The sequence below is a fragment of the Phoenix dactylifera genome, chromosome 1 (genome assembly GCF_051530095.1).
Source record: "Phoenix dactylifera cultivar Ajwa chromosome 1, Ajwa_hap1_PhDact_Kaust_v1.1, whole genome shotgun sequence".
NCBI classification, from domain to species: Eukaryota; Viridiplantae; Streptophyta; class Magnoliopsida; order Arecales; family Arecaceae; genus Phoenix; species Phoenix dactylifera.
This window is the reverse complement of record NC_143190.1, coordinates 3393606-3410048: the sequence shown is the minus strand read 5'-3', so window position 1 is coordinate 3410048 and position 16443 is coordinate 3393606. Positions and strand designations below refer to the sequence as shown.

The following is a 16443-nucleotide window of genomic DNA, read 5'->3' as shown; positions in this document are numbered from 1 at the left end:
ATTAAAAAAAAAATACCCAAACTAACCTTTAGTGTAATTACCATATTGCCCTTGAAATTTTCTCAGTACACCCCCCTTCCTCCTCCTCCGTTTCGTGCTCCGTTCGGCACTGGATCGCCGAACAAAATGCTTCTGTTCGGCTGAACGGTGCCGAACAGAAGGCTTCTGTTCGGCGATCCAGTGCCGAACAGAAGGCTTCTGTTCGGCAACCCTCAACCGAACAGAATCCTTCTGTTCGGCGGAGGGAAGGGGAGGAGGGGTAGGAGGGTGGGGAGGAGGCGGCGGAGGGGGGAGGGGTAGGAGGGGTAGTTGGAGGAGGGGGAGGTGGAGGAGGAGGAGGAGGAGGGGGAGGTGGAGGAGAAGGGGGAGGAGGGGTAGGAGGAGGAGGAGGAATGGGAGCAGGGAGGAATAGGGGGTGGAGGAGGAGGCAAAGAAGGGGGAGAAGGCGGAGGGGGATGCAGAGTAAGAGGGGATGGGGATGGGGGGCGGAGGTAGAGGGGTGGAGGAGTAGGAGGAGGGAGGAGGGAGGAGGAGGAGGAGGGTGAATAGGCGGAGGAGGAGGGGAGAGGGATGAGGGGGAGGCGGAGGGGAGAGGGATGAGGGGGAGGCAGAGGTGGGCGGGAAGAGGGGGAGGGGGAGGAGGAGGAGGATGAGGAGGGGGAGGAGGAGGAGGCAGAGGCGGGGCGGAGGAGGAGGGGAGAGGGATGAGGGGGAGGCAGAGGTGGGCGGGAAGAGGGGGAGGGGGAGGAGGAGGATGAGGAGGGGGGAGGAGGAGGAGGCAGAGGCGGGGGGTGGGGAGGGTGGGGGTAATTTAGGAATTTTTAATTTTTTAGGGGTGTCCTTAGCAAATGGGGGGGTGTAGAGAGTATTTAATTTTTTTTTAATTTTTGGGGGGTGTCCTGAGCAATAGGGGGGGTGTATTTAGAACTACCCCACCGCGATCCATTCACGACCCCACGGTAAGCACTTCCAAATGACCAAAATAACCCTCCATTTCCAGCACTGCCACTAATGTCCCGTTTCGCGGGATCCTTCCCCCATCCTGCAGAACCGCATATCAAACCGCCTAGATCAAATCCGACGGCCCAAACGGTGCTTTCTACCGGTATCAGACATGTCCCGATGGGAGAGGGGCCAGTGTGGGATTGCTACGAGGGGAGGTTCTCCTTCCCCCCTTCATCCTTTTCTTTAGCCAAAAAAAAACAAAAAAAAAAAAAAACAAAAGCGGAAGACGGGAGAAAAAAAAAAGGGGACAAACTTATGTACGGTTAGGGCTGGAAGTGGGCCGGGCCGGGTCGGGCCAAACCCCCACCCAAGCCCGGCCCGAATTTTTTTTTCGGGCTTCGGGCCGGGCCGGGGCCCGAAAAATTTTTAAGGAACAAGGCCCGAGCCCGGCCCGAGCCCATTTGGGCCGGCCCAGTTGGGCCCTAACCTGGGCCGGCCCAGTTGGGCCCTAACCTGGGCCGGCCCGTTTAGGCCAGCTCGTTTGTAGCCTGAAGATGTAGAATGTTATACCGTATACAGTAACCGTTAAAATGCAACAGAAATACAAAACAATTTGCACCATATCCAGAAAATATTGCAAGGAAAAGAACCAAAAATTTAACATAGGCATACATCCATGGGCTTGCCATTTGTTTATAAGCTAATTTGAGAATATTTCCCATTGTTTTCATGTCAGCAATAGCCACTAACAATGTATAATATCCAGAGTAAACAATTTTGAGTGAATTTTCTTGGTGATGCTAGCTTGGAAGTACCGAAGGTCCAAACTACCAAAACCAAAAGGCAAAAACTGACATTCAAAGAATCAAAATTGATAGAAATTCAAGTGAAGCTTGCATGAGCGGACTAAATGCCAAATCCCAAAACAAATAAAGATAACGGAAGATTGCGATGGACGGTCGAAGAGCCCTCAGATCTAGGGTTTCCCCGCTTCGCCGAGCTTGGACGGTCGACGACGATGGCTGGCGACCGGCGACGAGCTGACAAGAAAAAGCGAGGAAACCCTAGCTCCACGCCTTCGCCGCTCGTCCACTCTGCGCTTCTGCAAATCCTAACCAAAACGAAGGTAATTGTACCTCGCCGATGATAGGGTGGTCGGGACTCCTCTTCACCACGACGGACCGTCGAAGAGATGAAGATCTTGGACGGTCGACGACGACCGAAGAAACCCTAGCTTCAGTGCTCGTCGCCTCGTCGCCTCCACCGGCCACTGCTCGACGCCCCAGAGCCCGCTCCGCCTCCACCGGCCACTGCTCGACGCCCGAAGAAACCCTATCGCTCAGACCGCTCCGCCTCTGCTAAAAATAGCTGCTGCCCGCGATGTCGATTCGGGTGATTTAGGGGATTCGGGTTTGGGCCGGGCGGCAGACGGGCCCGCGATTCGGGCTGGAGGTGGGCTCTGACTTGGCCGGGCCCGGGCCTGGCCCATGATGTACCCGAGCCCGGCCCGAAATAGATATGGGCTTAATCATTCAGCCCGAGCCCGGCCCGAACTGTATTGAGCCTAGCCCATAGCCCGGCCCACGGGCGGCCCGGCCCGATGGGCTTCGGGCCGGCCCGAGCCCACTTCCAGCCCTATGTACGGTGGAACCAAGAAGGGCAAAATCGAAATAAATGCAATTTCCTTTAAACTTTTAGTTAAGTGCATAATTTATTCAATGACAATATATCCAAGCATCCAAATAGGCACTAAGCTCCTGTCTCATGTAGATTATCGAACGATCCATATTTTCTTTATATTTTATCAGACAACACTTTCATGATTTAGGAACCATCAATATTTACCTCAGACTTAATGGACTAGTAGATCTGTAAGCTTTTAGTTAGTCATTTTGCTAGCTATCTTAAAGAGGTTAACATCGAGCAGCTCTTTGTACAATCAACCTAATTCTATAAACATTTTAGTTTTAAACATTAATATTCTAGCTTATCAAATTCTCTAGTATTACTTTGTGTAAAAAATAAAAATTACGAATATATAAACTTAGAGGATGCATATGACTTTGCCATGCATATCCAAAGATTATCTTGCATATGACTTGCTATGCATTTTCAAAGTATCTTATCTCTGACATCCACTATTTAGGTTCAGAATTGGTTGATTTATACTACAACATAGGACTGTTTTTCAACACTTGTTGGACATCTACTATGCAGTAACATTTGAATAGGCATAGAATATAAAATTCTAACAAAATTATTAGATCACGTTGCTTAAGACTGTAAGTAATTGATCGATATTTACTTACTTTTGTTTTAAAATGTGTAGATCATAATTCATAAAATGGATTTTCAATTTATTTGTCCTATCCTATATTTTATCATACGTACAATTGATGGATAAATTTGAAACCACCAAGATACATCAACTTTTATATCAAGGCATTTTTATAGTGTGAAACACGGTTAATATTTTGAATATATACTTACATGCATACATTCCGTTCGAAGATCAACATCGTTAATCATGATCTATGTAACTAAAAGTGCCTATAAATCAAAAATTGTGTTTTTGCCATTTCTAACCAACGCATCAAATAGGCATAAAGACAAATGATTTTTCACTATGCTAGTTTGCTAAAATACATAACATAGTTTAATACTTAGACCATGGCAAAATATTGTTTATATTCTTTTAACTATTTATTTTTGCAATTTTTAGTACCTAGTTTACAAACCAATAAAACTCATGATCATGATCAATATTATGAGTCTTCATGTGTGTGTATATTAAGGTTATTTTACTCCAAATGCTTTTAATAAAAATTAATGATGTAGACTTTTCAAAGTGAAAATTCATACATTGATCATGTTCTACAGTGTAATGAAGACCGAGAAATAACATTTCATGTACTTTGGAGGACTTTTACCCATGCATCTTATAAATACAACATAGATAATGATATTGTATTTTTTTTTAAATTGTAATTATTTGCATTTGCAAATTATATAATATATAATTAAGGCTGCAAATGAATTGGATCAATTCGTCATGGGTGGTTCTATATACACCCCCCCTATTGCTAAGGACACCCCCCACAAAAACCAAAAAAAAAATACCCAAACTAACCTTTAGTGTAATTACCATATTGCCCTTGAAATTTTCTCATACACCCCCCCTTCCTCCTCCTCCGTTTCGTTTTGAAAAGAAAAAAAAAAACACCCCTCAAACCCCCCTTAAACCCCTCCTCCCCCGTTCCCCCTTCTCCCTCTCGTCGCCGGCATTCTCCCGATCTCCGACCACCTCGCCGGCTTCTCCCGGAACCACCTCGCCGGCTTCTCCCGAAATTTTTTTTTTTCACGGTTCGTGCTCCGTTCGGCACTGGATCGCCGAACAAAAGGCTTCTGTTCGACTGAACAGTGCCGAACAGAAGCCTTCTGTTCGGCAACCCTCAACCGAACAGATCTGTTCGGCTGCACAGTGCCGAACAGAAGGCTTCTGTCCGGCACTGTTCAGCCGAACAGAAGCCTTTTGTTCGGCGATCCAGTGCCGAACGGAGCACGAACCGTGAAAAAAAAAAATTTCGGGAGAAGCCGGCGAGGTGGTTCCGGGAGAAGCCGGCGAGGTGGTCGGAGATCGGGAGAATGCCGGCGACGAGAGGGAGAAGGGGGAACGGGGGGGTTTTGGGCGTTGGCGAGGTGTTTTGGAGGGGAAGAGCGGGGTGGGGGGGGTTTGGGGGGTGTAGAGAGCAATTTAGGTGAGGGGGTGGGGAGGGTGGGGGGTAATTTAGGAATTTTTAATTTTTTAGGGGTGTCCTTAGCAAATGGGGGGGTGTAGAGAGTATTTAATTTTTTTTTAATTTTTGGGGGGTGTCCTGAGCAATAGGGGGGGTGTATATAGAACCACCCATTCGTCATCCAATCCGACCTAAATTTTAGGACTCACGAGTCCGGATCAATTTCTAAAATTGGACCCACCCGGCTCAGATTCAGTAAATCTAGATCCGACCTGATCCATCTCCTTTTTTGGATTTTTTTTTGGATCGTTTACGCTGCGACCCGTTCCGACCCGAGCCGAAATCCCGCACTGCCGCCTGCGGCCAGGACGCCTGGACCCACGACTCCAACCCGAAATGGAGCGGTTAAATTGAAAGCCAGCGCCATTCTTCATCCTCCTCCGAGCCCCTCCTCCGGGCGCCGCCTCCTCCAAGCCTCTCCTCCTCCTAGCGCCTCCTCCGAGCGCCTCCTCCTCCGGGCACCGCCTCCTCCGAGCGCCTCCTCCTCCTAGCGCCTCCTCGGAGCCCCTCCTCCGGGCGCCGCCTCCTCCGAGCCCCTCCTCCGGGCGCCGCCTCCTCCGAGCGCCTCCTCCGGGCGCCGCCTCCTCCGAGCGCCTCCTCCGAGTCCCTCCTTCGGCTCCGAGCCCCTCCTCCGAGCGGCGCCTCCTCCGAGTCCCTTCTTCGGCTCCGAGTGCCTCCTCCTCCAAGCGCCTCCTCCGAGCGCCGCCTCCCGACTCCCGAGCTGGAAGGATCTCTGATTGATGGACGGCCTCTGATTGGAGAGCGGACCACCGACCACCACCACTGCATTTGCACTTCAGCCCCAAGCAGGAAGGATCTCTAGTACTTGACCCTGGGTTTGAGTCCGGACACGTAGATATATAAGGTTATCGGGTTGGATCATAATCCATTAACGCTAGGCCCGCTAATCCGTTTCGCCTTTCCTCCCGTTCTCCATTTCCTCAACCTCGCAAACAAATTCGGGAAAAACCCTAAAACCCTAAACCGCTCTCTGTTCTTGCCTCCTCCTCCTCCTCCTCCTCCCTCTCTTTGCTCAACCCTAGGCATGAATTCTCTTCCCTCGTTCTCAGTTTACTTCTCCTCGATCCGCTCCCTGGAATCTAACACGTTGCCGTAATTCTTGCCAGGTAGATAACCTTCGGTGAAGATATGGCGAAGAAGTTGGGGAAGAAGGCGAGGAAGTTCGCCAAGAAGAACCTCCAATCCGTGCTCAAGCGGAGGCGCAAGATCAAATCCATGTTCAAAAGGAAAGCCGCTTCTCGTCGAGGTTTCCATCAGATCTCAAAGCTTATAAATCTTCTTCTTCTTTGCTTTTACTTGATTTTATGGATATTTTCCAAGATGAGGACAGCAAATATAATCCAAATCGTAGTAACTGGGCCCTAAAAACAATCTAGTAACTCAAAATCTCTTCTTTATTCCTTGTTGTTATGTTATATTTAGTTTACATATGCAAAAGGTTAGAAAGGAGATGCTTTTGATTTTGTAATTAATGTACTGTCTTCATACTTGAACATCATATGCTGTCACAGTGGGTAATGAGGATGCTGCAGAAGAGTATGAGAAGGTGCGATCAGAACAGCATGCTAGAGGGTGAGAAGCTTCTCCTAACTCAATTTCATTATGATATTTGTTAAAGTTGTCATAATTCAAGTTCTTTTTCATTTTTCTTTTTCTTTTTTAAATTTCAATTCCGGATTCTTTTAGTTACATTGCGGTTTAGTTTGATGCATTGCTTGATTGGTTAAGTAATTTCACTGATTTGTTTTCATAAATTACTAAACGGGGCTTTCTTTGTTATTCGTACTTTACATTTGGGATATGATTTCAGTATTGGATTTCTATTCGTAACGTTGTGTTTAGAGAAATAGGTTTCTTGGTTCAGCTTTGAGATCCTTTCAAAATGAGAACTATGGATAAACAAAATTACTATATTGACAAAGTGAATAACATCCTCATCTAGCAAGGATGGTTGTATCTTCAATGACTTGTTTGAGTACATACCAACCATTTCATGATATCCAGTGATGGTAATTACTCAAGCAACATATCAGTTTGATGCATTACAGCATGAGCACAGGGCTTAGCTATTGTCTGAGCAAAGTAGGTTATTGACTTTTGTGAGTAAATACCAACCATTTCATGGTATCCAGTGATGGTAACTACTCAAGCAAAATATCAGTCTGATGCATTACAGCTTGAGCACAGGGCTTAGCTATTGTCTGAGCAAAGTAGGTTATCACTAGCAGTTTTTCCTAAAAGTGCCTAAGAGTCTTAATACTTAATAATTAGTTGGTCGAAATCATATGTGAATTGGCTTCCTGCTCTAGAGTATGGTGCCTTTGGAGTTATATTAGCGATAGGTGCTAATAGAAGATTGCATTAACCATTAGGTAAATTCATCATTGCAGGGATTTGAATGAAATTTTGGTCTCATATGAAGGTTCTTAATACATTGTTAAAAAAAATACTTTCTTTGTGGAATTAGTGTGTAGAGTATCATATCTTGGTTTCAGTATAGAAATCAGTGAAGATTATCAAGGCTTTTAAATGTGATCCGTGACTTTGCAAAGAAGAACACGATTGATCATTTTCTTCATTGTGTCAGCTCAAGTGTTTGGAGAGATGCACAGAATGATCATTACATGAAAACTGCATTTATTATCTTTCTATTATGTCATTAATAATATGTCATTGTAAAATAAGTCCTGTTTTTTACAGGATCTCAAGAATCATTGAATGTGATTTTGACAATTTACAAGAATATCCATTAAAATTAGCAAGGCAACTTAAAAAGTTAAAGACAAGTACTCTGGGAAAAATGGTTCATATTTTAACAATAAATTGTTCAGGAGAAATTGGAGATGTTAGATCATGTCGAATGAAGATTAAAGCAGGCCTGAAGAAGGAAAATATCATATGTGTGGAAGGAGGGTTGGATAAGGGGATGATGAGACTTGTGAAGACTGGGATGGTGGGGATGATTTGTAGCTGGTTGTTCTAAACAAGGATAAACCTTGACACAAATTCATAGAATCGCTTAATATTAAATCTTGTTAATAATAATCCTTTTTCTTTGTGCCTGTTTGGACATGTTTGCCTTCAAATATATTGAATCACAGATTCTTAAAGCTACTTTTAAATATATGAGATCAAGGCATGCTAATTATAACTTTTCCTCTCCTTTCTTATTGCCAGATTGGACATGTTTCTTCTTGCATACATGGCACATTCAATCAATAACTGAATCATCTGTCTTGTGGTCACAGTTCATATTTGTGTATATGTCACATTGCTTTAAATTTTACAGAACATTAAAATTCTGGCATGGATAATGTGCACTATCATTGCCAGTGATTGCATGTAGTTAATAATGTAAACACCATATGACCACATGCTACACAGGATAAGAATCTGGTGTGAACATAAAAGCTTTTCTTCTCAATCCGGATGTCTGATGTAAGAGAATTGAAACCTAGGTACAAAGTGTAGAAATAAGAACACCATACTTTGAGCTGTTTAAAGACTAAATGTTGGCCGTCACAATTTCTTTTCTATTTACCAATTGGTGATAAAGTTTCTTGTTTTTATGATATGTACTGTATAGAAAATAAAGGGAGAACAACTTTTCTTGTTTTCATATTCTGAAACAATCATCTTGAACTTACATTTTGTGAATTGTTAATCAGGAAAAAATCCATGAGTTTGTGTGTTCAGGAAGCAACAGTAGCTTCTTCTTGATTAAAATTTAGACAAACTAATTCTTCGTACTTTTATCTTACATCATCTTGTTAGCTTAAGTAGTTAACTGAAATCCAAAGGAAGTAAGTGGAGTGGTAAGCAATTACTATGCTATTTTCTGTCAACTTTAAAGGACTGTTTGTTTTCAGCAAAGACAAAACTTCTAAAACTTATGTAACATGTATTTTATGACCTTTAACAGTTTTGTTGCTCTCCTAATATTGCAACTTGGTTAGATGGTAAATTCCAAGCTGTACATCAATACATCCATGTTTTGGGGAATAAGACTGCCATGTTGCTTTTCCTTCTGTCCTACTAAAATCTGCAAAACTTTCTAGATTATGCAGATAATCAACCTCGTGCCCTTGATCATGTTGTATAACCTATTGTAGCTTATGCTATTTCTCCAAATTAATAAAAAGAAATACAACTGATCCATCATTTTATGAGCATGCATGCTGTCCTTTTTTCTCTCTTCTTATCGTGTATCTATTTTCATAATTTGTTTTTGTTTGCAGAAACTTTGAAGATGGAGCCATTTCGAACAATCAGCTAGACAATTTGTTTGTGGAAGATGATGATGATTTAAATGAGGATGTCTCTGACAGTGATGGATATCTATCAGAGGTATTTTCTGTGGATTCTCTTTCTGTACCATTACATTAGCATAAAACATATTCAATTCTTATCCCAACAAGCAGTGCTTGGAATTTTGATTCCTTTTCACCATTCATGTCTATCATGGGCTAATTCAGCTGCCTATGGAGACTTTATTAACTTGTCCCACAGAACTTTTATTTGTTCTATTTTAGGTTTTATGTATGCCTTCACCAACTTTCAAGAAATATTTGAGCATTCTGTATCATGGCTCCTTATATCTTTGTTGCATATGCTCTTACCATTTTAAGTAGAGGTCAGCCATTGTGCTATTGATGCCACAACTATTCACTTTTCAAAATGTGTTCTTGTCTAACCTAGTTCTTAAGTTTACCATTGCACGAACCTTGATATTCTGTACTTATCCTATTTGTTCGGACTTCTTCATTGCCTAAATGATCTAGCCTATAGAATGTTTCAAGTCCTATGATCTGATAAAATTATCGCATTGATCTGAAGGGCTCATGACAGCTGCACAGCACCTCTCAACTTTGTGAACTTGAATCTAATTTTATTAATCTTGTTCTCCATCATTTCATATGATGGATAAAAATGACAAAAATGTCAACACTGGGGTATCCCATATTTGTTAGCTTTGACTCGGCCTTGTACTCAAATGTTATCCTAGTAAAATTGTGTTCACATTGTTTGTAAATGTTCTATCTTTGAGGACATGGGTATAGGTGCAGGGTCTTTTGTAGTGACCTAAATAAAGCCTGCCATTATTGGTAAGTAACTTATCTCATCACAATTACTTCTAATTTTTAGTGGTTCTTTGTGTATGTGTTTGGCAATCAAGATTTGCTCCTTTTGTGAACCTTTATTCATTCACCATTCTTTTCGTTTTCTTTATAATGGAATCTACAATGTAATTTGATTCTCGACTTTTAGTTTCTGGATATCCACCAGCTATCAGCTCTTCACTTTTGTTGTCCAAGTTTAGACTAGCATCAGCTATTTTTTCTTTCTCACCTAACTTTTACTACCATATGTGTGTGCCTCTCCTTAACTTTTTGTATTCCTATTAGTAGTTCCACTGATGATGGTTAATTCACAGGATCCTGAATGCCCTTACATCTCGGAAAGTGAGAACGAGAATGATTCTAGAGGTTAGCATATCCTTCCTATTTCCATGCATTATGAGCGTTGTGATATGTTGTCTAGTATAAATTTAATGGAAGTATATGCAGACAAGAGCGATCACATTGCTTTTTTCGAACAAAACAAGGAAATTCATCTGGAGATTGCCAAGCAAAAGAGAAAACTGGAAAGGCTGCTAGAGAAGGTGATACTTCATGCTATTTTTGCCCCTGAAAAAAAAGCTTCAATGGTCTAGGTCTGCCATATGCTATTATTCTGAGTTAAAAGAAAATGCTTGACGTATGCAATGCTGTTTTTATTTTTATTCATTAATAGTCTAACTCTTCTTGGTGTAAATTTTTTTTTGTTTTGGATTTTTCATTATTGATACAATAACTAACTGGTTTGTGTAAATTGTTTTTAGGACCCAAAATTTTCTGAATTCCTTGAAAGTAGAAGATCTGACCTGGACCAAACCAGAAGTCAAGAGATTGTAAGTTTTTCAGACATTACATGAAAGCTTTGCAGATATTTATATTTATGTTTCTTCCCATTTTGATCATGGATCTGTTCTATGTAAAGTATTCAGATGATGAAGGAAATACAAGTTATCTGGATGGAGTTGCAATTAGAGGGAGTCAGATCTCACATGATGACAAAATCCTTACAGGGCATACTATAGATGTTTGGTGTTGGTTGGTTATGGAACAGCCAGATGGTCCTGCATTTGCTAACCTACTTAATGGATTCCGTGCTGCATCTCGATATGGGATCAACTCTGATGATAATTCATCGCAGAAAATTCCAAATAGAGATGTTTTCTCTAAAATATTGACATTTGTTCTCTGTGAAGCAGATGGTATTTTCCGTAGATTATTGGGAGTTCCAGACTCCTGCGTCAAAGAAAGCATTTTAAAGTTGAAAAGCACATCAGAGTGGAAAACCATGAGGCCACTGATGAAGTCTTATCTAAGGAGTTCTCTATTTCTTCTAAATCAAGTTACTGACAACCAGATTCTTGTTTTCGTCTTGTCTCGACTCAGAGCTTCTGTTATTTTCTTCACTTTATTCCCATCATTGGTAGGGAGGCTCATCAAGGTACCTGAAAATCTCTTGCTACATGGTTCCAGTGTTCCTCTTATGATATCCTTGTTAGTGAGATGTTGGAATCTAGTAACTAGAGGTTATTGGAAGTTTTGAACAAGACCATTTCACAATCTTTATGAATTTTGCATTCTTGGATTTCGATCAGTGCTGCATTTTCTGCATAAATTTCAATTCTTGTTAACGCTAGTAGTGTTATATTACAAGACATTTGTTACTTACTCTGACAAGTTTACCTGGTTAACTCTCGCAAGGTTTAAATGTAAGAAACATTATGAGCTAACTTTTATTTTTTTCATCAAAATGAGGCAGCTTTTATATTTTTCTTACGCGATACTTTGTCTCTTATTGTCAATACTTGGCTTCTTTTATAGTTTTCTTATGCATGGTACTTTGTTTCTTATTGTCAAATGTCAATACTTGGCAGCTTTTACCATTAATGCTTCGAAGAATGATGATGTTTTAATGAATTTTTGGTGACTTAACTAATTTTAGCTAAATAGTTAAAACTGGATGTAATTTTTACCTAACCAGCAAACCTTGTCCCAACTATCTAGTGTCATATGACAGTTAACTTCACAGCTAGAAGAATTTGCTGGATCTAATTGTTACTAAAGTAATTATGAACCAACCAGAATATTAGCAATATATTACCAGCATTGGTTATTATTGCTACCAAATAATTGACTTCATTGCAATCTAATTTCTGACTGATATCTTATGCCATCCTGCATTTGCGTGCAGATCTTGGTTCATTTGTGGGCGACTGGTGAGGAGAGGTTGTCTTCATCTTCATTCTTTTTTATTCAAGACATTGCTTCCCAATTATCTTCTGACTGCCTTGATACCTGCCTGACGAGAACATATAATGCTTTCATTGCACATTGCAAGTTTGTGGAACCTACAAATTTGAAGCATCTAAAATTTCTTATGGACTCTGTTGTGGAAATCTATTCTCTTAACATTCAAAAATCATATCAGAAGGTGCTTCTCTCTGTGCAGCAGCTGGCCAGTATCCTGAGACAAGCTTTAAAGACAAAGGATAAGGTTTGTAACATGCAATCCCAACTTATATCTAGCATTTGGTTCCCTGGAGTCCCCATCCCCCTCCCCCCTTCCCACTTATATCTAGTATATGCTCTGGAAAATTCCCATTCTCGTGGAAAGAAAAAAGTAGGCTATTCATTCGCCCCTGAAACAAAGGTGTACATACATAAGAAGAGGCTGATTATGCGATCGATGGGCTTTTTTATGATTGCTGCAGTAGTATTAAACAATACTATATCATTAGTATGATTTGCATCACATAATATGTCAAATTGGATAAGATGCTCAGGTCTTAAACTGTACAGGAGGTTCTTTCTTCTAGCTTTTTATGGTTTGTGCTTTCTTTTCCCTATATATTTGACATTAATTTTGATCATATGGTGTGTTCGGTATATAATTTTGACATTGCTCTACAATGATTTATGGATGCAGGAAGAACTCAAGAAGATACACAATTGGCAGTATATTAACTGCCTTGACCTTTGGGTTAAGTTCATTACCTGTAACTTCAGGGATCATGACCTTCAGCAGCTGCTTTTCTTGATTATTCAAGTTATAAGAGGGCTAGCTCATCTTTTTCCTGGTCCACGTTATGTACCTTTGAGGTTTAAATGCGTGCATATGCTCAATCATCTTTCTCTCTCCAGCAGAGTTTTCATACCTGTTGCATCCTTGGTTTTCGACTGCCTAGAATACAGGGGAAACAGCCATTCAGATACAACACAGAGAATGCAAGTTGACTTTTCATCGTTGTTAAAGGTTGGAATTGATGGGCTAGTTCATGTTGCCACTGGTTTTATGTTCACATTTTGTTCCTTTTTGTTTGGCTCCTATTATATGCTACTTATTTATTTTTAATCATATATGCAAGACTCATCTCATTTATGATCAGCTTAATAGACCAAGCATGGTTTAAAGCATTGACCATTGTAATGTTGCAGTAGCTGTTATAATGATTTTAGAGGCCTCTCTCTTATTAATTATATAATGGGCATTTAAATAAAATCTTTTCAGTTGACATTACGAAATTTTATATTGAACTATTTATAGCTACACAAAGTATTGATCCAAAATATAATTCTAAATCTGTGATCAGTAACTTTTGACATTATGGTGTTATTAACCAATATCTTCTATTAGAATAGCTCAAAATAGCTGTTGCAACATCAATTTCAATATTCAAAAAAGAAATCCATTAAAAAGCTGGACTGGGAAAATAATTCCCATTATTTCCACTACTACTGTCAATAACATTAACCCTGAGGGGCCAATATAAGGAGTTAGTAGCATCATTCAGATCTTGGGGTCAAGTAGGTTCCACCTGAGAGCTTCTTCCAACTGGTTGTGAACCTGATACGACCTTTCACTTACTAGTATGAAGTCCTGGTCAAGGCAAACATGGCAAGCAAAAGTTATTTTTTGAGGACAGGAATGCTTTGAGAAAGCAACTGCCTTCATGATAGTAATATTCTTAGGAGAAGAGAGAAGAAATCAAGGTTTGTTTCAACGAGCTGTTCTCATATCTGAGGTGCTTACTGATAATCTAGGGAGACAAATTGAAGCAGCTATAATATTTTTATACGAATTGCATATTTCTGTTATGAAATTAATATTATTCGAAAACATTGTGGCCTTCACCCATTCCTTAATCTTGATATACAATTTTTACCTATTTTTCCTTAAAATGTTCATTTGGCTCATAATCCATTCACTGCATGATCCCACACTTACATTCATGTTATGATGTTCTCATACTGCAGCTTCACCATGACATGGTCATTGTTGATGCAGGTGCCAAAGCAATTCCTTAAATCAAGAGACTTCCATGCGGGGTGTGTTCTTTCAGCAGTTGAACTGCTTGTAGCACACTTTATTCAGTGGAGCTACCATATATCATTCCCTGAGCTGGCAACTATTCCTCTCATTCTCTTGAAAAGATTCCATGAGAAGACAAATGTTGAGAGTCTACGCCGCCTGGTGAAACGTTTAATAGATCAGGTATTTCTCTTTTTCTTTTTCTTTTTCTTTTTCTTTTTTATGATAATTGAAGAGCAGTTACTGAAAAGACATTATTGTTCTGTTAGTGATGAGCAGATAATAAAATATATATTTATTGAGGTTGATGTACTGTTGTTCTTGGACCCTTTCTGAGAATCATGAAACAAATATGATAGAAAATCTTCTGCTACTGATTTGAGGGGCAAAAAGGGAAAAAGGTGTTTTTTTTAATCAATTACCATTCTGTTAAGAATTTGACTGTCTGGCTTCCTCTACCCCAATCAAGAAGAGAAGGATAAAGCGAGGGACAGCTAATTGGTTTAGGCATCTGCACTGTTCTCCATTAACCCTTTGTGACATGACTACTTGTTCTAAAAACAGGTTGAACAGAACATTGCATTCATTCAGAAGAAAAGAGAAGAGGTTTCTTTTTCACCAAATGATCAAGCTTCGGTTGAATGCTTCCTACAGGTTAGTTTCCTTCGCTTCAGTTTGCTTCCAAGATCTGTGAACTGCAATAATTTAATTTTCTTGGCTTGTTATACTTGTAGCTGGAAAAAACTGTTCCGCCAGCACCTTTCACTCAGTACTATTCCAGCATTCTACAAAATTCACGGTTTTGAGATAAGGATTGACTAAGGTTGCTTAACGGTAAGAACATCATTTCTTGGGCAAATAGCAAGACTTGATTCAGTTTTCTGTTACAGGAGCCCATAGTTTAATGTAGGCATCATTGATGCCAACCATAAGGATGACCTTCTGCATTAAATCCTTCATTTTGAAAATTTTACAGGGATTTCTGCTGCGAGGTTTCTGTGTTCCTCCCTGAAGGGAGAGAATGATGAATGCGTCATGGCCTTTATGCTTATATGATAATTCAAGTATTGTGTTTTCTCGGAGGGCATTCTTTTGGAGGAGAAACGGTGCAGGAATGGCCTGATGTATTGACCATAGGTAAGGTAGGAGGTGGATTGTCCGGCCGATGAACATTCATCAAGTTTTTTGAGATATCGTTATGCTTTCTCATTATTTAAAGCCTATCTTCACCTACAGTTTGTCCCACCGGCCTCGTTTACCTGTATTACTATAAAGATGTATCTTTGCTAAATACTCATGTTGATCTATCCTTTTTTTGTTCATTTCATGTAGCAACCAAGAGAGATTGTACTTATCATCAATATAAATTTTGAAAAATTATCTCAAGATTGCAGCCATTTATTGTGCTCCTGACATGCATATGATGCTGGTGCTATGTCCTAGCTCTAGATAATATCTTTGGGTACTTCATGCTTGAATTTTTGTTTCCACGGGGCCTTTAATGCATTGATGCTGATGAAATGAGGGTAGGCCCCTATCAAGACCTGTATATTTTCAGTCCTACCAATGTGCGTGATAGTGGTTGTCATGTTCTTGGTCTTATTACACCTTGTTTCTTGACCTGTTGCACGATTATCTGGATTTTGTTTTGTCCTTTTTTTTCCTCAATGTCAAGCCCATCAAAGCTATGAAACCACTCCCATTTAATGCTAACTTGTATGGATCTTACGGACCTTTCATTGGTCTCTTTGCATGGTGGTTTCTCTGCTTCGTATTCATCCTTCAGCGACTGCAACACCTACTTGTGCACAAAATCAACTTTTCGGCTCCTGCCCTGTTTGACTTGTTGAACGCATGATTGTCTTGACCTCACTGTGCCAAAACGTCCATGTCCCCCACCTTCCACGTCTCCCTCCTTCCCTCTCTCCCTCTCTCTCTCTCTCTCACACACACACACGCGCACACACGCTCGCACATTCATGGGGATGGTTTGCCTGACTTTTGGAGTCCTTATAATATAAAGTCAATGTTTTGAATAGCGTTACGCTGTGGTGTTGCAACCTCAATGGCACTGTTGTTGGTCAATGGCAATTATTTGTCTCAAAAATAGTATTTTAAATTTTTTATATCAGTCATGGTTTGGTGGCGTTATAAGTGTTATAATGGAAAATAATTAAAATAATAGGAAAAATAAGACATTATCTTTTTTATCTATTTTTCATTAAAGAAAATAATATTTTTGCATGACGTGATCTTT

General features: G+C 40.5%; 1 protein-coding gene across 3 annotated transcripts; it reads left to right on the top strand.

Moving 5' to 3' along the window:
• The first annotated feature begins 5094 nt into the window (after nt 1-5094).
• Nucleotides 5095-15572, top strand: RBL (Noc2p family). Of its 3 annotated transcripts, none has more exons than XM_008795359.5 (14): nt 5095-5785; nt 5870-6009; nt 6275-6335; nt 9002-9110; nt 10198-10249; nt 10331-10425; nt 10645-10713; nt 10803-11318; nt 12069-12371; nt 12804-13130; nt 14163-14369; nt 14751-14840; nt 14921-15020; nt 15163-15572. In XM_008795359.5, the coding sequence occupies exons 2-13, from the start codon at nt 5892-5894 to the stop codon at nt 14990-14992; spliced, it is 2019 nt and encodes a 672-aa protein (XP_008793581.3). In that variant the 5' UTR covers nt 5095-5785; nt 5870-5891; the 3' UTR covers nt 14993-15020; nt 15163-15572. The 3 variants fall into 3 exon arrangements, with proteins under 3 accessions (XP_008793581.3, XP_026661522.3, XP_038970399.2); XM_026805721.4 differs by having other exon boundaries at nt 5481-5607; XM_039114471.2 differs by having other exon boundaries at nt 5613-5735.
• The last annotated feature ends 871 nt before the right edge of the window (nt 15573-16443 follow it).